A 26240-nucleotide genomic window follows, 5' to 3' on the forward strand; every position below is an offset into this window, starting at 1 on the left:
TAATAAATGTGCTCAAATCAAACATTCAAGATTAATCAATACTAACTTGCTATGAATATAACTCATCCAAAAGGTAAAGGAACTTTTAACTTACTCTGCCAGTTGTCTGGATGGTTGGTCCTTATGCAGTGGGTTTGTAGTTTAGGGTATAATTTTCTTGTCACAGAATAAGTCGTGCGGGAGAGAGAAGGACCAAGGCGCAGCGGAAGTGTGGATACTCATATTTATTACTGCAAAAAACATGTAAGGTATCCACTTGCGAAAACAAAACAATAAACAAAACAATGGACGGTACTCACAATGTGACGGTGTGGCAGGCTCAACCAAACAAAGCAGTCCTCACAACAATTCCCCACAACCCCAAAGACAAACACACACACCTATATAGGACTTCCAATCAAAGGCAACTATACACACCTGCCTTCAATTGGAAGTCCCAATCATCCAACCAACATATACAAACACAAACCTGCCACGTCCTGACCCCAAAACTAAAACACTAGCTCCATCTGCTGGTCAGGACGTGACAGTACCCCCCCCTCAAGGTGCAGTCCCCGGAATGCACCTAAAAAGAAAAACACAAGAAAAACACAAGAAAATCCCCAATACCCCAACAAAAACCAACAAACAATAACCCCTAAACCATAAGGGAGGGAAGGGAGGGTGGCTGCCGTCACCGACGGCACTGTGCTACACCCTCCCTCCCCAACCCACCTATCCTGGAGGTGGCTCCGGTTCTGGCCGTTCCAGGCAGTCGGGCCACTTTGGCAGTTCGGGGCAGTCTGGCAGCTCGGGACAGTCTGGGCAGTCTGGCCACTCGGGACAGTCTGGGCAGTCTGGCCACTCGGGACAGTCTGGGCAGTCTGGCCACTCGGGACAGTCTGGGCAGTCTGGCCACTCGGGACAGTCTGGGCAGTCTGGCCACTCCGGCAGTTCAGTGCAGTCTGGCCACTCCGGCAGTTCAGCGCAGTCTGGCCACTCCGGCAGTTCAGCGCAGTCTGGCCACTCCGGCAGTTCAGCGCAGTCTGGCCACTCCGGCAGTTCAGCGCAGTCTGGCCACTCCGGCAGTTCAGCGCAGTCTGGCCACTCCGGCGACTGTTGACTGGCGGGCAGCTCTGACGACTGTTGACTGGCGGGCAGCTCTGACGACTGTTGACTGGCGGGCAGCTCTGGCGACTGTTGACTGGCGGGCAGCTCTGGCGACTGTTGACTGGCGGGCAGCTCTGGCGACTGTTGACTGGCGGGCAGCTCTGGCGACTGTTGACTGGCGGGCAGCTCTGGTGACTGTTGACTGGCGGGCAGCTCTGGCGATGGTTGACTGGCGGGCAGCTCTGACGACTGTTGACTGGCAGGCAGCTCTGACGACTGTTGACTGGCGGGCAGCTCTGGTGACTGTTGACTGGCGAGGCTGGGCTGACGCACTAGACTCCTGATGCGTGGGGCTGGTATTGGACTTGCCAGCCTGGAGACACGCACCTCCATGCTAGTGCGTCTAGCGGGAAACACCGGACCGAAAGGGCGCACTGGCGGTCTTGAGTGCAGGGTTGGCATCACCCCTTCCGGCTCGATGCCTACTTCGCCCTGGCACATGCGGGGTGCTGGTACCTTGCCTACCGGCCTGAAAATCCCAGGCCTCACCACAGCCCCAACCCCAAAGCACGGGACCTGTCCAGTCTGCCCTACAAGGGTACGGGGAGCTGGCCTGGGGCTGTAATCTTGCCCCGCTAAATAGCCCTTGTGCCCCCCCCTAAAAAATTCTTGGGGGTGCCTCTCGGTCTCCCAGTCTTTGCCAGCCTTCTTCCGCTGCTTGGTCCTGTGTTGGTGGGGAATTCTGTCACAGAATAAGTCGTGCGGGAGAGAGAAGGACCAAGGCGCAGCGGAAGTGTGGATACTCATATTTATTACTGCAAAAAACATGTAAGGTATCCACTTGCGAAAACAAAACAATAAACAAAACAATGGACGGTACTCACAATGTGACGGTGTGGCAGGCTCAACCAAACAAAGCAGTCCTCACAACAATTCCCCACAACCCCAAAGACAAACACACACACCTATATAGGACTTCCAATCAAAGGCAACTATACACACCTGCCTTCAATTGGAAGTCCCAATCATCCAACCAACATATACAAACACAAACCTGCCACGTCCTGACCCCAAAACTAAAACACTAGCTCCATCTGCTGGTCAGGACGTGACATTTCTCCAGGCCTGACACTGCCTTTCAACTAATGTTCTAATCCTAATAGACTATGGGGTCTATTCATTGTGCTTTTAAGACAACTGGGAACTCGGAAAAAAACAAGGTCAAATTGTGACATCAGTGATCTTCAGCTCGGAAAGTTGTAGCTCTATTTGTGTATGGACCCTAAAACGTTTTATATACATATTAGTTAAGAACCTAGCTATTACCCTCAGCTATCATAGCCAGTTGTATCAACTTCAAAACAGTCTGAACGACATTAATGAAGACTATAGATTGAGAAGAATGTATTATTACTTTGTGCCAAGGATGAAAGTCATATCTACATGTAGTTATTACCATGCATGAGATCCCCACATTGTAGCCTCTACATTTAATATAGTCACTGATCATGTACTTACTCTACCTTGGAAAATAAAGGTGCAGTTCAGGTATGAATGTCTGTGAGATTATCACTCTTAGTCTGAAACCTCTCGCTCAACATATCCGTCAGACGGCATAGCTCTTGGGATCTTTGGGACTCATCCAGCACGGCAAGGTGGCAACCTACGGAAGATAAAAACACCTACACACAAACATAGTTCTGGATAGGGGTCTGCAGCCCCTGCAGAATTTGTGAAAGGTGTGTGAGTATGGTGGGGCAGTGAGTAAGAGAGAGAGAGAGAAAAAAAAACAAATGGCTTACAAAACAACAAACCAGAGGGAAAAACAAAATGCACACATATTAAATTACACAGTATAAATATTCATAGCTACTGGTTTCAGGTAAAGAATAAACAATCATGGGATAATAACGACAATCATGAAAAGAAATGAGGAAAATTATTTGAAACAGTACTTGTCATCTGGTTGAAGATTGACTTAGGCTACTGTCCATTTATTAGAATATAGACATAAACATTTGTTGCAAAGTGGAATATCCATTTAATGTGATTATATTTTTAGTACCAATCAAACTGTAAGATATCATTCACAAACAAAAGCAGTTTGGTTTTACATAATACAGGATAAGCTGTAATCACATCCTGCAGTGATACGTGCCCTGGCCTGTCATAGGATTTGCCAGATTTGTGTCGTACTCTAGGTCTAGTCCAACACAGGAGGTCGCTAAAGCACACAATAAGAGGCAGCGATAACCCAAACCCATGCTGAAGAGCAATAAAATAACAGGTAGTGTATTAAGTTGTTGAGTGTGAGAGTGAGAAGTCCAAATATGAGAAAGAATGAATGCCCCTTTGATTCTTTACTGAATGAAGTTCTCTGTAAAGCCCAAACAGTGTCGTTGTGTCCCATTCAGACAGGCACAGCTTCAAGGGAACCTGTATGTGTACACCCTTACCAGACCAGTCCCTAACAACACATGGAAACTGTTGTCACACCCTCAGTCAGTCTACTCAGTAATGGGTGTTATAGTAGTTCTAGATGTCAACAATTCCCCCAAGAACCTGTTGTAAAGTATATATATATATATATATATATATGTGTGTTATGTTTTGGACATATATATATATATATATATATATATATATATATATATATATATATATATATATATATATATATTAAACATACAATATCCATAAAAAATTAGGTACCTTATAAAGGAGAGAGACTGAACAGGCTATGTAATAGGGTACATAACAAAAACCCATCCATACACAACATTCAGAAAATGTATTTGACAAGAGGGGGCAATTCCAGGGTTAGTTTTGGGAGAACTTTCATTACGCTCATCATACATGTCACCAGTAGCCATGTCCATAATAACGGATAATAGCCTGTAATAGAATATGGGCGTGTCTTAAATTCATGACGTCGCCGGCTTTTCCTGTGAAATTGGGGCTTCGTTCAGAGGAGGGCACTGCGGACTTGTCTCTTCATCTAATTTTGCGAAGAAAAAGAGGTTCGCGGCTACTGGAAAATACTAAATATATCAAATAAGTACACTTTTATACAACCAAATAGTAGACAATATTTTTCCCTTTCGCAATGGAGTAACTGTTTAAGGAATGACCCGTGGGGGAGTAAATCGACCGTGACTTTTTGCAGGAGGAGAAAGTAGCTCCCTTTGCCAACAAGGCAATTGTTGCTGTGTCTACGCTGGGTAGCGGTCACTACGGATATTTTAAAAAGGATAGATACATTTACGTATGTTGCCTCGGCAATAAATCACGAGGAGAAGGTAAATGTTATAATTTGATAATTGTATGAACCCTGTTTTTATCCGTTCGTTGATTACTCTCCAACCAAAGTCTATTCTTTTTCCACATGGATGAAGGACTTGGATGATGGATATCCTATCTAGAATTCAAGTTTTTTACAGGCAGACAGTAGGATCTTGGTAGTCTTCCAATTTGGACCAGAATAAATATGTTGGGTGGAGAGAGAATATCTGTTCCAGATGGATCTTTTTTTTTTGTTGAGGTTGAATCTTCACATGATCTGGTACAGATAAATATGTTTTGGTTCAAATGTTGTTTTTAAATAGTGTTTCGAACAACATGTTTTTTTTATTCAACAACGAATATGTCATCCTCATGATAATCTTGCCGTTTTTGTAGGCGCGTTGGATAGGCTACTGTGCTTGATGCCTGCCCTACATTGTGGGCCACAGGTCTATAATAGATAATAAACTGGTTAGTTTGGCTCCTGGATGCTGATTGGCTGAAATCTGTGGTATGTTTTTACTGTTATATTTATGTTGGTAACCGGTTTATAATAGCAATAATGAACCTCTGAGGTTTGTAGTATATGACCAATATGCCACTGCAAAGGTCTGCTTCCAGGCACTCTGCATTGTGTCTAAGAACAGCCCTTAGGCGTGGTATATTTAAGCAATAAGGCCAGAGAAGGTGTGGTATATGGCCAATATACCACGGCTAAGGGCTGTTCTTAAGAACGACGCAATACAGAGTGCCTGGACACAGCCCTTAGCCGTGGTATATTTGCCGTATATCACAAACCCCCGAGGTGCCTTATTGCTATTAGAAACTGTTTGCCAACATAATTAGAGCAGTAAAAATAAATGTTTTGTCATACCCCGATATACCATGGCTGTCAGCCAATCAGCATTCAGGGCTCGACCCACCCAGTTTATAATGGCCAATATTGTTTAATTATACAAAAAAAATTGTCACAGTTAAGGGATGAAGAAGTTAGCTCCTTGTGATCACACATGATCCGTGTCTCATACAAGTAGGTCTGTGTCAAATTAACAATAAATAATCTTATAGACTAAGGCCACAAAGCTGCTTCTGTTGATGGTCATCATCACATTAAATGTGTGGTGGTGTTGATGCTTGAGAGATCGGTTTGTGTATGCTGAGAAGGCCACTGCGTGTGTGTGTGTGTGTGTGTGTGTGTGTGTGTTGAGATGTGTGTTCGGGTCATGACACGTAGATAACATCAGGGCTAGGTGTGTCCCAAAGAAGAACACAGCCAGTGGTTATGACTTCAAAACAAACAAGTCTACACACTCAGCCTCCTTTTAGTCTTATAGAGTGACATCTCTCTCTCTCCTGATACAGTCAATGTCATTTTCTTTGATCCACCACCAATCAGCTTACAAACGCAACAGCTTCAGACATTCAGTTGCCCTTTATAATGTAAGATGGTAAGTAAGGATGATATCACGTCCAACTTACCCTACACCCACTTCAATTTGCATACTGCCCGATCCAGATCCACAGATCTATTGGGATTGCCAACACACTGCACACTGCCCTATCCCATCTGGACAAGAGGAATACCTATGTAAGAATGCTGTTTATTAACTACAGCTCAGCCTTCAACACCACAGTACCCTCCAAGCTCATCATTAAGCTCAGGGCCCTGGGTTTAAACCCCGCCCTGTGCAACTGGGTCCTGGACTTCCTGACAGGCCACCCCCAGGTGGTGAAGTTAGGAAGAAAAAACGTCACTACACTGATCCTTAACATTGGGGCCCCACAAGGGTGCGTGCTCAGCCCCCTCCTAGGGCTCCCTGTTCACCCATGACTGCGTGGCCACGCACGCCTCCAACTCAATCATCAAGTATACAGAGGACACAACTGTAGTAGGACGTGAGTACCAACAATGATGAGACATCCTACAGGGAGGAGGTGAGGGCCCTGGCAGAGGGGTTCCAGGAAAATAACTCAATGTCAACAAAATGAAGGAGTTGATTGTGGACTTCAGGAGACAGCAATGGGAGCTCGCCCCCATCCACATCGGCGGGACCGCAGTGGATAAGGTGAAAAGCTTCAAGTTCCTCGGTGTAAACATCACTGACAATCTGATATGGTCCACCAACACAGATAGTGTAGTGATGAAGGTGCAACAGCGCCTCTTCAACCTCAGGAGTCTGAAGAAATTTGTCTTGGCCCCTAAGACCCTCACAAACTCTTAGATGCATCACTGAGAGCATGCTGTTGGGCTGTATCACCGCCTAGTATGGCAACTGGACCTCCCGCAACCGCAGGGCTCTCCAGAGGGTGGTGCGGTCTGCCCAACACATCACTGGGGGCAAACTGCCTGCCCTCCAGGACACCTACAGCACCAGATGTCACAGGAAGGGCCAAAAAGATAATCAAGGACATCAACCACCCGAGGCACGGCCTGTTCACCCCACTATCATCCAGAAGGCGAGGTCAGTACAGGTGGATCAAAGCTGGGACCGAGAGACTGAAAAACAGCTTATATCTCAAGGCCATCAGACTGTTAAATAGCCATCACAGGCAGGCCTCCACCCAGTATCCTGCCCTGAACTTAGTCACGGTCACTGGCCAGCTACCACACGGTTACTCAACCCTGCACCTTAGAGGCAGCTGCCCTATGTACATAGACATGGAATCACTGGACACTTTAATAATGGAACACTGGGCACTTTAATAATGTTTACATACTGTTTTACTCATATCATATGTATATTATGTATTCTACTGTATTCTAGTCAATGCCACTCCGACATTGCTCATCCTAATATTTATATATTTCTTAATTCCATTCTTTTACGTTTAGATTTGTGTGTATTGTTGTGAATTGTTAGATACTACTCCGCTGTTGGCGCTAGGAACACAAGCATTTTGCTACACCTCTAATAACATTGCTAAATATGTGTATGCGATCAATACAATTTTATTTTATTTTTGGAAGGAGGAGTGAGATGTTGTGCAATGTGCAGGCTGTCACATTAATTGGATCAAGCCGAAAAAGGCCCCCATTTAATCTCATGTATCATGTCTGTTGTGTTTGTGTGTGCACGAGCGTGTGGTTTTCTTTAACCTTGTAAATACAGCCGGCCGAGGCGAGCTGACTTCTCCGTGTGGCTAGAGTTTAATTAAGGGAATGGAGTGGTGGGAAGGGATGGAATGAGGGAGGAAGGAAAGTAGAGGAAGGGAGGAGGCGAAGGAATTAGGGCTAATTGAGGGAGAAGAAGAGAGAATGGGTGTGTGTGTTTACACGTGGGACATTGTGTGTGTGTGTGTGAGTGGTGTGTGTGTTAGGAGAGATGGAGGGTGGAGGCAGTAGGTACTGTAGGAGATGCTAGGCTGGAGATCTACCAGCTGAATGTGTGTGACTTCCAACCCCAGATAACAGCTGCTGGAGGGCTGGCTTTTCATCTGATTTACAGATTCACTGACAGAAGACCCCGCCCTGCCGTTCTGGGGGTCATGTAATGTTTTGTGTGTGTGAGACATAGACCTCCTGTCCCTCTGAGATGGAAGTGATGAATGTGCACTATATCTGCTGCTACTCCAACACATGATTTGTGCTGAAAGGGGAGATTTGTTTAGAAAACAAGTAGTACAAGGCCTGCCTGTTACACCCATAACACACAACAAGGAGTAGTCTGACTCTATAACAAACATATGATAACAATGTGGTTATCATGTTTTGTTTGTCAGTAAATCACTGTCTGCTCTAACTAGCACATCACCTAAGGACTTTAACCGTGGGAGAGTGGACAAATTTAGAATTCATAATTAGTTCTCAACTTGATTTTTAGTCATATTTCAGTCTAATTTTGAAATCATCTCATGCTGATGTTAGAAATAAACTGCTCTATTGCAATGTATCTGAATGAGATAAAGGTATAAGAATAGTCATTATTTACTGTGTTTAGCCATTGGATTACATATAGAACCATGAATTATAGGATTTCTATGGTCAAGCCTATATCGGATTGATTTCCACTCTTATAAAAGTATGTGTGTTGTCTGGGTTATAATTGCCATTTTGTGTGTGGAAATTGTGGGTTAGGGCTTTGAGTTTAGGTTTGACCTCCTCAGTAGTTTAAATAAAGTGTAGCCCTAATGCCCTCCCACTCCCCTCTGACAGAGCCATTTTGTGATTTCCACGTCCAGGTCTAAAAACGGCATCAAAACCACTCAGAGAAAGGGTGTGGTTAAGGTTGTGCAAGTGGAACCCTATTCCCTATGTAGTGCACTACTTTTGACCAGGATCCATAGGGGAATGGGATGCCATTTGGGATAGAGCCTTGGTTTAGTCAACCTGGCAAGGCTACAGGAGGTCTGTGTTGAAAATGGGCCAAACTCCTTATATTGTTAGTAAATAATAGAGTGGGATGATCTCAGGCTCTGTATAGCCATATTATCTCAGCCTGTGTGTAGTCAGATGTTGTTTATTGTTATGACAGTTTGAACATTTGAGAGCTTTATGTGGAATTGAGGCCTTGCACATTTTGGGGGTTTACAGTGCTTTGCTACGTGAACGTTCTATTTTGGAGGAGTTTAAATTTGTTTTAATTTAAAGTTACACCATACAGTATATCTTTGTTTAAGATAACGGATTACTGAACATTTACCAGACCGTCATTGCCATGGTATTCTTATCTATACTCTATGCACAAGTATACTGAAATGAACAAAGTGCCTGTGTTCAAGCTTCATGAATGATATTTGTTAAATGTTGATCTTTAAAGGACATTGAAGGGACAGAACAAATCCTTAATTCAACCCATGATAGCCTTCAATTTCATGACAGCCTTATCTTGGCATGGTCCTCGCTTAGAAGATTCTGTTCCTACAGAACTCTGAGACCTCAAGGGTCATGCATGGTCACTCAGTTGCATATTTTCCTTTAGCCTATAGCCCAGAAATGTAAACGTTTGTAGGCTATAGGATTCAATGCAGTTCTGTTCAAAATGGCTTTTCCCCCTGTTACAAATGCTAGCTTTTCATTTGCTTTAGTAAGACATAACATGGATGAAGAATCAATGCTTTGCGCCATTTCAGGTGAGTAGAAGAATGCAAAACCCAACACAACATTCAATTGCAGCTTTTGAAAAAAATTACATATTGTCTTGCAATGAAAGTAGAAAAAAAAATTCTCCAATGATTCCAGGAGGAAGTAGTGAGTGCTTACTGTTCTAGGCCTGCAGAGATTTCATTCCTAGGCTAATACAGTGAGTTTTCACACAAGCTATGGTCTGTGTTCTGTAGTCCTAACACTTGTGGTATGTTAGCTTCTGTTGGACAGCCTGTGTGTTCTTCTCTGCTCAGCTGTTATCGTGTTAAGTTTTGATTTAGTGTGTGTGTCTGCGTGCACATTAGTGGTGCACGGGTCAGCTGTTTGTTTACCCTCATTCGCCTGAAATTGCTAATAACCCATCCGCAATTGCCAGACTACATGTGAAAATCTGAAGCCCGCACCGCACCCTAACCCACTAACAGAAAATGCGCTGTAGACTACAGTCAGAGACGGCGGAAAGATTTTTTGACTGGGAGTGCAGATTTATTTTGCCTGATTCAGTTATATTTCTGCTTATAATTTATAACATTTTGGTAGGCTATTTGTTGGTCAACTTGTCTATAATTAGATACATGCAGCTTCTCTTCTGTCATTACATGTTGCCCTATGAGACTAAATAAAACCTTGCTCACCAGAATGTCATAAATACACTGAAACAAATATAAACACAATTTAAAGTGTTGGATCCATTTCATAAGCTGATCCCAGAATTTTCCCATACTCATGAAAAGCTTCTGTCAATTAAATTTGTTTACATTCCTGTTAGTGAGCATTTCTCCTTTGTAAAGATAATCCATCCACCTGACAGGTGTGGCATATCAAGAAGCTGATTAAACAACATGATCAATACACAGGTGCACCTTGTGCTAGGGACAATAAAAGGCCACTCTAAAATTTGACGTTATGTCACACAACACAATGCCACAGATGTCTCAAGTTTTGAGGGAGCGTGAAATTGGCATGGACTGTTGTTCATGTTCATTTCTCTACCATAAGCCGCCTCCAACGTTGTTTTAAATTTGGCAGTACGCCCACTTGGACTCACAAGCGCAGACCGCATGTAACCATTCCAGCCCAGGACCTCCACATCCAGCTTCTTCACCTGCGGGACCGTCTGAGACCAGTCACCCGAACAGCTGATGAAACTGTGGGTTTGCACAACCGAAGGATTTCTGCACAAACTATCAGAAACCGTCTCAGGGAAGCTCATCTGCATGCATGACATCCTCATCACTGGCACGCTGGAGAATTGTGCTCTTCACAGATGAATCCTGGTTTCAACTGTACCTGGCAGACGGTGTGTACGGGGTCTTGTTGGCGAGCGGTTGGCTGATGTTAACGTTGTGAACAGTGTGCCCCATGGTGAGGTGGAGTTATGGTATCGGCAGGCACTGCTATCATCCTCTTTTACCACTTCACTAAATCTTTCCCAAACATTACTTTTCTTGCCCTCCCTTCTCTTCATTTTGAACTCTTCATTTCAAAGCTTTTTTCTTATTGAATTATTGAACTCCGCCATTGACCTTTTTGCCTCCGTGGAACGAAGTTCACTTGTTCTGCCCGTTCTCAAAAGCATTTTCCGATTGGTGTATAGGCTATTTGGCAAGCGTACAGTTAGGCCCTAAAGCTACCGCGCTAATGCCCGATAGCCTAAAATAATGATAGGCTACATTGAGGTTTTTCTATCAATATAAATTGCACAAGAATGATCCATTTAATGGGTTTTATAAGGTACTCTTTATTCAACTTCTATTATTACTGGCTTATTATTAACATCTTTAACAACTTTAGTAAATTAGTCCTTAGCTCAACTGGGAACACAGTAGCAGGCAGCAAGCAGGATTTCCTACGGCAGGCTGAGGGACTTTACTAATCCCCGATATGAGCATCTGTGTTGATCCTGATCCAACATCAAGGCTTTGAGAAACTGATCAATCACTTCTCATAGTAAATATTTACTCCTTTAATGGTCATCTGTCTTCTGCCATGATGTTTCGAATAGCTACCCAAACCATCCTTTATTTGTCAAATTAATTTATTCTTTGTGCGAGACCTTCTCTTATATTCATTTCTGCAACTATTATCCATTAAAGATACGCTCTGGGTGGTTGTGGTAGCAGTGAATTGTCTTGTTGCTGTGCTGTGTTTTCCAGAACTTAAATCACTGTGGATGGATAGATTTAAAGATGTGGCCTATTGCCAGGCAGCATGCCGGCTGTCTTCCTGTGTGATTGGGATGAGCTTCCTGTGTTCCAGCAAAGGAAGGGCCAATTCAGCAAACAAATGCAGAGAGAGATGTCTCACTGTACTCCTGTCAGACCTGGGTTCAAATACTATTTTGAAATCATTTCAAATATGCTTGATCAACTCATCCTTGACCGCTGGTTACGTCCCTTCCGTCTTCAAGAGAGCGAGAGTTGCACCCCTTCTCAAAAAACCTACACTCGATCCCTCCGATGTCAACAACTACAGACCAGTATCCCTTCTTTCTTTCCTCTCCAAAACTCTTGAGCGTGCCATCCTTGGCCAGCTCTCTTGCTATCTCTCTCAGAATGACCTTCTTGATCCAAATCAGTCAGGTTTCAAGACTTGTCATTCAACTGAGACTGCTCTTCTCTGTGTCACGGAGGCTCTCCGCACTGCTAAAGCTAACGCTCTCTCATCCTTCTAGACCTATCTGCTGCCTTTGATACTGTGAACCATCAGATCCTCCTCTTCGAGTTGGGCATCTCCGGGGCGGCTCACTCTTGGATTGCGTCCTACCTGACAGGTCGCTCCTACCAGGTGGCATGGCGAGAATCCGTCTCCGCACCACGTGCTCTCACCACTGGTGTCCCCCAGGGCTCAGTTCTAGGCCCTCTCCTATTCTCGCTATACACCAAGTCACTTGGCTCTGTCATATCCTCACATGGTCTCTCCTATCATTGCTACGCAGACGACACACAATTAATCTTCTCCTTTCCTCCTTCTGATAACCAGGTGGCGAATCGCATCTCTGTATGTCTGGCAGACATATCAGTGTGGATGACGGATCACCACCTCAAGCTGAACCTCGGCAAGACGGAGCTGCTCTTCCTCCCGGGGAAGGACTGCCCGTTCCATGATCTCGCCATCACGATTGACAACTCCATTGTGTCCTCCTCCCAGAGTGCTAAGAGCCTTGGCGTGACCCTGGACAACACCCTGTCGTTCTCTGCTAACATCAAGGCAGTGACCCGATCCTGTAGGTTCACGCTCTACAACATTCGCAGAGTACGACCCTGCCTCACACAGGAAGCGGCGCAGGTCCTAATCCAGGCACTTGTCATCTCCCGTCTGGATTACTGCAACTCGCTGTTGGCGGGGCTCCCTGCCTGTGCCATCAAACCCCTACAACTCATCCAGAACGCCGCAGCCCGTCTGGTGTTCAACCTTCCCAAGTTCTCTCACGTCACCCCGCTCCTCCGCACACTCCACTGGCTTCCAGTTGAAGCTCGCATCTGCTACAAGACCATGGTGCTTGCCTACGGAGCTGTGAGGGGAACGGCACCTCCGTACCTTCAGGCTCTGATCAGTCCCTACACCCAAAGAAGGGCACTGCGTTCATCCACCTCTGGCCTGCTCGCCTCCCTACCTCTGCGGAAGCACAGTTCCCGGTCAGCCCAGTCAAAACTGTTCGCTGCTCTGGCACCCAATGGTGGAACAAGCTCCCTCACGATGCCAGGACAGCGGAGTCAATCACCACCTTCCGGAGACACCTGAAACCCCACCTCTTTTAGGAATACCTGGGATAGGATTAAGTAACCCCCCCCTCCCCCCCCAAAAAGATATAGATGTACTATTGTAAAGTGGTTGTTCCACTGGATATCATAAGGTGAATGCACCAATTTGTAAGTCGCTCTGGATAAGAGCGTCTGCTAAATGACGTAAATGTAAATGTTGATTGAGCTTGCCTGGCTTAATGGACCAATAGTATAGTCTGTAAATGGCAAACACCACCCATCTGACACTCCAGGCATTCTAGAGCAAAGGTTCAAAGTATTTCATTGATTTCAAATGGTATTTGAACCCAGGTCTGACTAAAACTGCTGCTGCAACTGCTGCTGGTCTGAACTCCAGCCCAGAGAGCAAGCCCCCAGGATCATAGTATTCATCTCCCTTATTTTATCTCTGTACAGGTGGACTCATTATCATAGCTTAGCTGTTCTTTGGGGGAATCTGGGGCCATGGGTGTGCAACAGGAAAGAAACTCAAGTACTATGAGTACCACAGAAATAGGTTGTGTATGGAAGGGATTGGTATCTGTTAGCTAAGATTCAGATTAAATGAAATGTCTCTATTTCCCCTTGCCGGAATGATATTATGGATTCATTATTTGAGATGGTATGGCAAATAGATACTTTTTGGGGGGGGTTTGTGCTTCTTACACTAAGCATAATGCTCATAGGCCTAGTCTGTGAGATGGTTGATTATTATCTGAGTGTGAAAACCACGTGGGTGAGTCAGAAATAGTTAGTAGTGTGAACTTGGCCATGCTCCAGATATTTTGGGTTGTTCTTTTTTTGGCCTAGTAGTCCTTGTTATAGGCCTAATGATAATTTCAACTGGGGAATTGTATTATTAGGATAATTATTAGTTTTGCAAGACGAGAGGCAGATGTATTTTTGAAGAGGGGGAGACAAAAATAGGCTTAATTGAAAACGCACTAGAAAGGCGTAAATGCTATAGATTTTTGAAGGACTGCAGGGAGCTAAAGTACCTTCCGGTCAATATTCTTCTAAAAGTTGTATTTTTAAAACATCTGTTGTTATTGCTACTGGAATCAGCTTTCAAACATTGAGTGAATTTTCTGTGGATATTCCAGTGGAATTGTGTTTGTGTAGGCTATATATTTTAATATGGCGGATTTCTATTCTGTTCCATTCTTTATTCTATTCTGTGACTGAAGAGCTCTCATTAGTAGGATCTACACGGGCTCTCAAAGCATGCTGGCAATTTGGGACAGTGAGGACCTTATCGGGATCGTCTCGGCTCAGCCTCTCCTACTCAGAGAATAGGTCCACTCCCCTCTGACCTTCTCTTCCAATGGGTTGAGAAGGAGGCAAGGACAGAGGACGTGAGAAATCAAGGAAATTCATAGGAGATTCTCCCATTGCTTTTGTCTGTCATAAGAGGGTCTGTCGAGATGGGGGATGAGCATAAAGGGGAGGGAGAAGGAGGGAGGGACCAGAGTGGCGCAGTCACTGTAAAAGTTATTTTCTCTGGACTTAAGGCAGCCCTTTCCCTGTTACAAAACCTTCTTTTCCTGTTTTTCCTTTTCCATTCCTTCTTTTCATGGCTGGAGAAGGAGAAATCCCAATGCAAGCTCTCTCTGGAGCATTGTCAAAGTGGAGTACTGCCAAGTTATCCCTTTGCTTTACCCAAAAAAGCAGCTAGCTTGGTATTTGTGATTCTACCATTATTGCTGCTGCTGCTAGGAAGCATTTGCTGACGTGTAGATATCTCTAAAGCAAAGGAGCTGACAAATAAAGCTACTCGATCAGTCGTGACTAAGGGCTGCGAGTGACTCAATCTGATGCTTAGAGTCACACAGCTTTCAACAATCTAGACATGCAGAGATTGTTTTTAACCCTCTCCCATCCAGCTTTATACACGATTGGTCAGCTTTTTAAAAAAAAAAGTCTTTATTTATCCAGGAAGCTCCATTGAAGTCCTAGAAAACCTATTTTACAAGGGAGACCTGGCCAAGAGGCCAGCTAAATAAAAAAAACAGGGAGAGTGCTCCGAGTGGGCTGTATGTTTTTTGAAGGGAAAGGGTGGTTATCATGGGGAAAATACCAGGTAGAGGGAACATTGCGGTAGGAGAGATGGGGCATGACAACTGGTGCCTGTCCAAATATGGAAGCTCTACTTGGCTCAGGAACATGGATGTGAGTGCTCTGGTTTCCCCAATGAAGTGCAGGCACCAGGCAGGCAGCTACTATCCTGGTCTGACTGCTGAGAGTATCTTATCCCAGAGAATTGCCTGTGAGCTCAGGTCGTGTCCTTTTTAGTCATGGTACTCACCACCATCATGTATCACCTCTCCTCTCTTGAACACCGCAATGAGTTGATGAGAGGGTTTGTGTGTGTGTGTGTGTGTGTGTGTGTGTGTGTGTGTGTGTGTGTGTGTGTGTCACCTGGATGATGATGTTTGAGAGAGCTGCCCCACTACCACACTGTCTAAGCACCAGTGATCTATGTCTGGTTTTGGACATGGTTGAGTTTAACTGGAGATCTGTCTGTTTTTGTTCCACCCCCAGAGGAGGCAAATACTTTGAGCAATTTGGTTGTTAAGTCAAGTTCCCATAATAGTTTCAATCCCCCCTCCATCCTGTTGGCCCCTGTGTTGTATATCTGCCCAGTGAAAGATCTTTCCAGGAGGTACTGATTCTTAAGTTAAGTTACCCTCATGAGCTTAAGATGCAACCCCTCAAAATCAGTATTGTGTAGGGTTATCATCTTCGATAAGGGGTAGTACCATTGTGTTGGTCTAAATGTTATCTTATGTTTTGCTGCCATGTCCCTAGTCCCTCAGAAAACTTGAAGAACATTCCTGTCTCCAGCTGCTAAGCTTCGTAGAATAGAAGTAGCCTTGTTGTTTTTCTAACTTGACACCTCGCTGGCATTTTACAGGCATATTTTCTCATTCAAACGTTTCCTTGGAACTCTGTGCTGGACTAAAAGTCAAACCAACAAGAATGTTGGATAAAATAACAGGGGCTGGGGATTTGTTTCTGACCAAAAACATATAAATTATCTTCATTTACACTGTCCAGAGATCTCATATGATTATTTGATCTGGTACAAAGTAGGTGCAAGACATTTTGGGCTCAAATCGGTGTTGCGTGAACTTCAACTTTTGCTGAAGCACTCAGCTAAAGTAGCAACATTTACAACATTTAGTCTCTAACACAAAGACATCAACAACTGAATCACATTATAGATTATTAGCTTAGATTTATTAGGTCTAGGATACATTCCTTTAGAGTTTGGAGCCGTAGGCTGTTGGCCTTAACCTGACTGAAGGACCTTTGGTCAGTTGCATTAGTGTAACACAGAAGTTGGGTAATGCCATGGCAGAAGAACTAATTGTGGCTCTTCTAAGATCAGTCAGCCAGTTAGCCAGCCAGTCAGTCTATCAGTCAGCCAGTCCAACAATCAGTCAGTCTGTCAGCAAGTCAGCTATTCAGTCTAATCTGGGGGTCGCAGACAGGCTGTCTGTGCAGTTAGGCTCTGTATAGAACATGATGGAGTACACACACACACACAGAGGCGCTAAGGAATGCGTCACTCAACACCATACAGTACTGACTGCCAGAACTCCCTCCTCACCATGTATAGCACTGAAAATACAGCAGCACTCTTAAGGCAGTAACTCTACCTAGCGACTGGTGTCATTGACAGGTCAGGGGTATACTGTATATTTGGGTCCTATGACAGGTCCCTACCACACATTTTGATGGTGTGTAAAATGGGGAGGAATCCAAATTCATAACTAGCTTCTGTATCTCTGGCCGGCTGCTCGTACCAGCGTTATTGTAACACAAGTTCAGCATGCTGATGATTATCAGTTCTATGTTGGACGGATGTCCTCAGTAGATAGGCATTTGCAGAGGATTGTCCTGAAGTGTAATCCCTAGGGTTGGTGTGTTGAACTGAGACAGGAAGTTGGACATAAATTCTTCTAAATTCTCCATATTGGTGCACTCTCAACCTCCTCTTCCACCCAGTGCTTTCTCAACCCCCTCTTCCACTCTCAACTCCCTCTTCCACCCTAGGGGATTCTGTGATGTATGCTGTGCCTATCCCTTTTCCTGTAGCATTGCCCACTTAGCAGAGTCTTCAAACTGTTAAAGGGTGACTGCACTTCCTGATTTGGCCTTGTTTTTCTTTAATGTTCATTAAGAAATGCTAGCAGCCATGACTGAAGGTAAACAAGAGTTGTCTTGGAGGTGTGGTTTAATGTGGGTGTGTCTTTGCCCAAGAATTACAACAAACAAGGACAGTAGCTATCCAGTTCGAGTTGAAACATTATTGAAAGCAAGCTGGCAACATGCATCAAACATGTTGTCAGGTTTGCTTGATTATGAGCTAACTAGCTTGCTAACGTTAGCTAGCAGGGAATAAACCTGTGTACAGGCGCAACGTTAGCTAATCAAATCTTCCTCTAATATTACATGTTACAGAGAGGCTATGTATTTAGTTAGTTACATCACAGTATAATAGCCTAGTACTATTACAGAAGATGGCGTTGATAGACATGGCAGCTCTTTATCTAGCTCCTAAGTACACAAGCTCGTCTACAATTAAGTAGACAAACTCAGGGTGAGGTTCTCCTTTCAGAGACACATCAGGGACTTTAACATACTGTGTTTCACAGAATCATGGCTCTCTCCGGATATACTGTCCCTGTTCCTACAGCGAGCTGGGTTCTCAGTACATCACGCAGACAGGAATAAAGAACTCTCTGGGAAGAAGAAAGGCAGAGGTGTATGTTTCATGATTAACTACTCATGGTGTGATTGTGATAATGTACAGGAACTCAAGTCCTTTTGTTCACCTGACCTAGAATACCTCATAATCAAATGACCTCTCAAGAAAAATCTCTTCGGTTATAGTCACAGCCGTGTATATTCCCCCTCAAGCCGATACCACGACGGCCCTCAAGGAACTATACTGGACTTTGCAAACTGGAAACTACATATCCTGAGGCCGCATTTATTGAAGCCGGGGACTTTAACAAAGAAAATTTGAGGAAAACGCTACCGAAGTTCTATCAACACATTGCCTATGGGACTCGCACGTCAAAAACTCAAGACCATTGTTACTTTCCCTTCCCGGATGGCTACAAGGCCCTCCCCCACCCTCCCTTCGGCAAATCAGATCACGACTCCATCCTGCTTCTCCCTTCCTATAGGCAGAAACTGAAACAGGAAGTACCTGTGCTAAGGTCTATTCAAAGCTGGTCTGACCAATCGGAATCCAAGTTTCTATATTGTTTTGATCAAGCAGACTGCAATATGTTCCTGGGTTGCCTCTGAGAATAACATTGACGTATGCACTGATGCAGTGACTGAGTTCATCAGGATGTGTATAGGGCATGTTGTTCTCACTGTAACTATTAAAACTTACCCAAACCAAAAACCGCGGATAGATGCATCGAGCAAAACTGAAAGCGCAAACCACCACATTAACCACGGCAAAGTGACTGGGAATATGGTTGAATACAAACAGTGCAGTTATACCTTCCGTAAGGCAATCAAACAGGCAAACATCAGTACAGCGACAAAGTGGAATCGCAATTTAATGGCTCAGACACAAGATCTACGTGGCAGGGACTCCAGATAATCACAGATTACAAAGGGAAAACCAGCCAAGTAGCGGACACCGACGTCTTGCTCCCGGACAAGCTAAAATGCTTCTTCGCCCGTTTTCAATTTCACTCCAATTTGCATACCACCCTAATAGATCCACAGTCAATGCAATCGCCATCACACTGCACACTGCCCTATCCCATCTGGACAAGAGGAATACAAATAAGAATGCTGTTCATTGACTTCAGCTCAGCCTTCAACACCATAGTACCCTCCAAGCTCATCATTAAGCTCAGGGCCCTGGGTCTGAACCCCGCCCTGTGCAACTGGTTCCTGGACTTCCTGACAGGCCACCCCAAGGTGGTGAAAGTAGGAAACAACACCTTCACTTCGCTGATCCTCAACACAGGGGCTCAGCCCCCTCTGTACTCCCTGTTCACCCATGACTGCGTGGCCACGTACGCCTACAACTCAATCCTCAAGTTTGCAGACAACACAACAGCAGTAGGCCTGCTTACCAACAATGACGAGAAAGCCTAGAGGGAGGAGGTGAAGGCCCTTGTGAAGTGGTGCCAAGAAAATAACCTCTCCCTCAACATCAACAAAATGAAGGAGCTGATCGTGGACTTCAGGAGACAGCAGAGAGAGCACATCCACATCAACGGGGCCACAGTGGAGGTTTAATGTTCAAGTTCCTCGGTGTATACTTCTCTGACAACCTGAAGTGGTCCACTAACACAGACAGTGTGGTGAAAAATGTGCAACAGTGCCTCTTTAACCACAGGAGGCTGAAGAAATTTGGCTTGGCCTGCAAAACCATCACAAACTTTACAGATGCCCCATTGAGAGCATCCTGTAAGGCTGTATCGCCATCTGGTATGGCAACTGCATCGCCCGCAACCGCAGGGCTCTCCAGAGGGTGGTGCGGTCTGCCCAATGTATCACCGGTGGCACACTGCCTGCCCTCCAGGACACCTACAGCACCAGATGTCACAGGAAGGCCAAAAAAATTATCAAGGACATCAACCACCCAAGCCACGGCCTGTTCACCTTGCTATCATCCAGAAAGTGAGGTCAGTACAGGTGGATCAAAGCTGAGACTGAGAGACTGAACAACAGCTTCCATCTCAACGCCATCAGACTGTTAAATAGCCATCACTAGCCGGCCTCCACCCTAGAGTATGCTACTCACAAGAAGCATTGCCTGATGTGAACCATGCCTCGAACAAAAGAGATCGCAGAAGACCTAAGAATTGTTGCCTTGCATGAAGCTGGAAAGGGTTACAAAAGTATCTATAAAATCATTGATGTTCATCAGTCCACGGTAAGACAAATTGCCTTTAAATGGAGAAAGTTCAGCACTGTTGCTGCTCTCCCTAGGAGTGGCCACCCTGCAAAGATGACTGCAAGAGCACAGCGCAGAATGCTCAATGAGGTTAAAAATTATCCTAGAGTGTCAGCTAAAGACTTATAGAAATCCCTGGAACATGCTAACATCTCTTGACGAGCTTACATACATAAAACACTAAACAAGAATGGTGTTCATGGAAGGACACCACGGAAGAAGCCACTGCTGTCCAAAAAAAAACATTTTGCAAGAGAATGTTAGGCTATCTGTCCGCCAATTGAAGCTCAACAGAAGTTGGGTGATCCAACAGGAAATGACCCAAAACACAGAAGTAAATCAACAACAGAATGGCTTCAACAGAAGAAAATACGCCTTCTGGAGTGGCATGACCTCCGAGAGCAGTTCACACCAGACATCCCAAGAATATTGCTGAACTGAAACAGTTTTGTGAAGAGCAATGGTCCAAAATTCACCCTGACCGTTGTGCAGGTCTGATTCACAACTACAGAGAACGTTTGGTTGAGGTTATTGTTGCCAAAGGAGTGTCTACCAGTTATTAAACCCAAGGGTTTACATACTTTTCCACCCTGCACTGTGAATGTTAACACGGTGTGTTCAATAAAGACATGAAAACGTATAATTGTTTGTGTGTCATTAGTTTAAGCAGACAGTGTTTGTCTATTGTTGTGACCTAGATGTTCAGCAAACTTGTAATTTTGATAAAATACTAATATCACATTTACATAAGTATTCAGACCCTTACTCAGTACTTTGCTGAAGCACCTTTGGCAGCTATCACAGCCTCGAGTCTGATTGGTATGACGCTACAAGCTTGGCACATCTGTATTTGGGGAGTTTCTCCCAGTCTTCTCTGCAGATCCTCTCAAGCTCTGTCAGGTTTGATGGGGAGCGTCGCTGCACAGCTATTTTCAGGTCTCTCCAGAGATGTTCTATCAGGTTCAAGTCCGGGCTCTGGCTGGGCCACTCAAGAACATTCAGAGACTTGTCCCGAAACCACTCCTGCGTTGTCTTAGCTGTGTGGTTATGGTCATTGTCCTGTTGGAAGGTGAACCTGAGGTCCTGAGTGCTCTGGAGCAGGTTTTCATTGGAGCAGGATTTCGCTGTACTTTGCTCCGTTCATCTTTGCCTCGATCCTGACTAGTCTCCCAATCCCTGCCCTGAAAATCATCCCCACAGCATAATGCTGCCACCACCGTGCTTCACCGTAGGGACGGTGCCAGATTTCTTCCAGACGTGACACTTGGCATTCAGGCCAAAGAGTTTAATCTTGGTCTTGGTCTCATGGTCTGAGAATCCTTTAGGTGCCTTTTGGCAAACTCCAAGCGGGCTGTCATGTGCCTTTTACTGAGGAGTGGCTTCCATCTGGCCAATCTACCATAAAGGCCTGATTTGGTGGAATGCTGCAGAGTTGGTTGTCCTTCTGGAAGGCTTTCCCATCTCCACAGAGGAACTCTGGAGCTCAGTCAGAGTGACCATCGGGATCTTGGTCACCTACCTGACCAAGGCCCTTCTCCCCCAATTGCTCAGTTTGGCCAGGCGGCCAGCTCTAGGGAGAGTCTTGGTGGTTCGAATCTTCTTCCATTTAAGAATGATTGAGGCCACTGTGTTCTTGTGGACCTACTATGCAGCAGAAATGTTTTTGTACCCTTCCCCTCTACACAATCCTATCTCAGAGCTCTACAGACAGTTCCTTCAACCTCATAACTTGGGTTTTGCTCTGACATGCACTGTCAACTGTGGGACCTTATATAGACAGGTGTGTGCCTTTCCAAATCATGTCCAATCAATTTGTAGAAACATCTCAAGGATGATCAATGGAAACAAGATGCACTTGAGCTCAATTTCTGGTGTTTTGCGGGTTTAATGAAGCTACCATTTGAGGACTTGTGAGGCGTCTGTTTGGGGGTACAGAGATGAGGTAGTCATTCAAAAATCGTGTTAAACACTATTTCTGCACACAGAGTGAGTCCATACAACTTATGTGACTTGTTAAGCAAATGTTGACTCTTGTTCTTATTTAGGCTTGCCATAACAAAGGGGTTGAATAATATTTGGCTCAAGACATTTAAGCTTTTCATTTTTTATTAAGTTGTAGACATTTCTAAAAACATAATTCCACTTTGACATTATGGGGTATTGTGTGTAGGCCTGTGACTCAAAATCTCAATTTAATCAATTTTAAATCCAGTCTGTAACACAACAAAATGTGGAAAAATAAAAGGGTGTGAATAGTTTCTGAAGGCACTGTTTAGGGCTCCAGACCATGTGACCACCTGACCATCAAGAACTCTGGGCCCTAAGGTTATATCAATTAACTGGTATCCAGCCTAATGTCTTCTATTTGTACTACAAATGTAAACAGAAACACAGTATTCACTGCTAGCTTTTACTGTATCCTCACACTAACCTCATGATGTTGTATCCGTTTTATTTTTCAGATGGACCTGAAGCTACTTCTGATATCAACATTGTTAGCAGTCATTTGTTACAGCAGTGCGCAGCAAGGTAAAGTTATTCTCTCTCATATCTCAAGTTTCTGTCCTACTTACTTTAACTTCCACCTTGTTAGACAAAATCAATCCTCAACAGTAACATCAGTATTCTGTTTCTGTACACTGACTACACAGTACATCATATAATCATATTATGTCATAAACGATGTAGGACTACATAAAATACAGAATGGTGACTAATAGCCTGATTTTCCATGGGTGAGTCGAAGCAAAGCGAGCATGCTGCTGTAATGTAATGATATCATTCGTCAGAAGAAGAAGCAGCTCTACCTAGGCTTTTTGGAGCTTAGTAGTGAGGACATCATAGAACTATGGAACAGCGGAATATTCCGTTCTGGCTCCAATTACTGTTCTCTCTGAGCCGCACAGTTTTCCTAATTCTAAATTAAACAATGTGTAAACACTGGGGCTTTTTGCCTGCTTAGTCTTTAGGAGTCTATAATGAGTTTGCTTCTCTTCAACCTTCAGAAGGGAACGAGTGCATCAAGGCCAATGCCAAATCCTGTGGGGAGTGTATTCAAGTGGGAGCGAAATGTGGATGGTGCACAGACCCAGTATGTGGATTTGAATTTGTCAATAACTTTGTTACTGCATTGTTACTGTAACTGACTCAGCATTAGAACTCGTATGCAATCAAGGAGAGAAGTATGTCATCTAAACTGTCCCTTGTAATTACAACACTAGTGTGTCAGGCAATATTGTTTATAACCTTTATAACCTGCTTTGGAGTGTAGGAAATATATTTTCAGAAAATAAGGACCTTACATTTTGGGTGGATTCCCTCTGAGTGCATAATGCAATTTGTCATGATACTGATTAACCTCCTCCCTCTCCCCCAGGAGTTTCTTAAGCAGGGTGAGGCCACGTCGACCCGCTGTGACGAGCTGGAATCCCTGAGGAAGAGAGGTTGCGGCGGCGCCAAGGTAGAGAACCCCCGAGGCAGCCAGTGGATCCTGAAGAACAAGGCTGTGACCAACCGCAACAAGGGAGCAAAGAAACTCAGACCAGAGGATATCACACAGATCCAGCCCCAGAAACTCACCCTTAGCCTCAGATCTGGTAGGAACTTTGATAATGGTGCATCCCAACTGGCAACCTTTTCCCTATTTAGTTCTACTACTTTTCGTTCTGGTCAAAAAGTAGTGCCTCATATTGGGAATAGGGTGGCATTTGGGACGCAGTCTTAGTTAACTTTGTTTTAGCCATAACTTCCCATTTGATCATTGCTGAAGCAATTTTGCTGAGGGTTGCTGTTTCCTGATATTTTCTGTGGTCTTCCACTGTTATGTTGATTAGTTACAGTATCCTCTATTTTCTTTGAGAGTTTAAGCTATCAACTGTACAGCTGTTATTATGATGTGGAAGGAAGGAGTGCTCCTTGCACTCTTCTGTGCCAGAGGCTTATTTGACAGGGACAATGCACCTTAATCAACATTTCAGTGTTAACATCAATATAAATATGCCAGAGTTAGCAAAAGTGCAAATTTTCATCCATAGTCCCTGGTTTAACCTTGCCTCTGTTTGTATACTGTAGGTGAACCCCAGTCTTTTAATCTGAAGTTCAAACGAGCTGAGGATTACCCCATCGACCTCTACTACCTGATGGACCTCTCCTACTCAATGAAGGATGATCTGGAAAATGTAAAGAACCTGGGAACACAGCTGATGCTGGAGATGTCAAAGATTACATCTGATTTCAGAATTGGTAAGATTATGAATCTGCCCATGGTATGAGGAATGGGGATGTCCATATTTCTTTTAACTTTTCCTCCACAACAACTTGATCTCTTCTGCTTTCAGTGCTGTTTGGGTGCATATTGCATAATTATACATTTTCTACAATACCCATAATGTTATGTGTAACATATCCAGTTTTATCTTAGTAAAGATGTTCTGAAGCTAACAAATTGGTGTCCTGTCTCCTTACCAATACAGTTTATATGTGAGCTGGATATCTTCTCTTCTTCTTTTCTAGGTTTTGGTTCCTTTGTTGAGAAAACTGTGATGCCTTACATAAGCACCACCCCAGCCAAGCTGCTGAACCCCTGTACTGGGGACCAGAACTGCACCAGTCCATTCAGCTATAAGAATGTCCTGAAGCTGACCAGCAATGGACAGGAGTTCAACACCCTGGTGGGACAACAGCAGATCTCTGGAAACCTGGACTCACCAGAGGGAGGCTTTGATGCCATCATGCAAGTGGCTGTCTGTGGTGTAAGTATTATGTTATTATTATAATATACAGTACCAGTCAAAAGTTTGGACACATCTACTCATTTCAGGGTTTTTCTTTATTTTCACAATTTTCTACATTGTAGAATAATAGTGAAGACATCAAAACTATGACATAACCACATATGAAATAAAAAAACAAGTGTCTAACTAATCAAAATATATTATTCAAAGTAGCCACCCTTTGCCTTGATGACACTCTTGGCATTCTCTCAACCAGCTTCATGAAATAGTCACCTGGAATGCATTTCAGTTAACATGTGTGCCTTGTTAATTTGTGGAATTTCCTTTGAAACAATCAGTTGTGTTGTGACAAGGTATGGGGTTGTATAGAACAGCTCAAATAAACAAAGAGAAACGACAATCCATCATTACTTTGTTGGGTTCTGAGAATATGAAATATACTTATTAATGTCACTGATTTAGAGAGGGTAATGTATAATGTTTACATTATGTCAGGATATGTTATTGTTAGCCATCAGGGATCCTATGGGAGGGATCCTCTGGGAGGAGAAGAGACACAGTCTGGTACCAGTCACCATGACAGACATGAGTTGGGGAGGAGTGAGCACATTGGGGCACAGGTCAGGTCAGATGAAGTGAGGAAGAACAGATATCACTAAGGTTCTGTCTAGCAACAGAGATGCATTGGCTGTTCAGATCTGGAGGAGACTCAGCATAGGAGAAAGGGTTAAATATCAGTGCTTGTATGAAATGTCGTCGTCTATTCAGCTGTTCGATCCTTTGGGAAGAATAAACTTGATTTGAGCTTTCAGTGTCCATTGAGTTCTTACTCTGATAATTACAACCTAACAACTTTAAGACATGAAAGTCAATCAATCCGGAAAATTTCAAGAACTTTGAAAGTTTCTTCAAGTGCAGTCACAAAAACCATCAAGCGCTATGATGAAACTGGTTCTCATAAGGACCGCAACAGGAAAGGAAGACCCAGAGTTACCTCTGCTGCAGAGGATAAGTTCATTAGAGTTAGCTGCACCTCAGATTGTAGCCCAAATAAATGCTTCACAGATTTCAAGTAACAGACAAATTTCAACATCAACTGTTCAGATGAGACTGTGTGAATCAGGCCTTCATGGTCAAATTGCTGCAAAGAATCCACTACTAAAAGACACCAATAAGAAGAAGATACTTGCCTGGGCCAAGAAACACGAGCAGTGGACATTAGACCGGTGGAAATCTGTCCTTTGGTCTGATGAGTCCAACCTCCGTGTCTTTGTGAGATGCAGAGTAGGTGAACGGATGATCTCCGCATGTGTGGTACCCACCGTGAAGCATAGAGGAGGTGTTTGTGTGGGGGTGCTTTGCTGGTGACA

The 26240-nt window shown here is 44.2% G+C and overlaps 1 protein-coding gene across 4 annotated transcripts in view; it reads left to right on the top strand.

Annotated features, from left to right (window-relative positions):
- The first annotated feature begins 4017 nt into the window (after window positions 1-4017).
- LOC115195888 (integrin beta-1) overlaps window positions 4018-26240 on the top strand; it is a 48867-nt gene continuing 26644 nt past the window's right edge. For 3 of the 4 annotated variants that reach the window (XM_029756229.1, XM_029756231.1, XM_029756230.1), the window contains exons 1-6: window positions 4018-4388; window positions 22600-22666; window positions 23143-23228; window positions 23514-23733; window positions 24209-24379; window positions 24650-24888. In XM_029756229.1, coding sequence (XP_029612089.1) covers window positions 22600-22666; window positions 23143-23228; window positions 23514-23733; window positions 24209-24379; window positions 24650-24888 — 783 coding nt within the window. In that variant the 5' untranslated portion in view covers window positions 4018-4388. The remainder of the gene's footprint in view (window positions 4389-22599; window positions 22667-23142; window positions 23229-23513; window positions 23734-24208; window positions 24380-24649; window positions 24889-26240) is intronic. The other variant, XM_029756232.1, reaches the window with a different exon arrangement.

This window comes from Salmo trutta, chromosome 6 (assembly GCF_901001165.1).
Source record: "Salmo trutta chromosome 6, fSalTru1.1, whole genome shotgun sequence".
NCBI lineage: Eukaryota > Metazoa > Chordata > Actinopteri > Salmoniformes > Salmonidae > Salmo > Salmo trutta.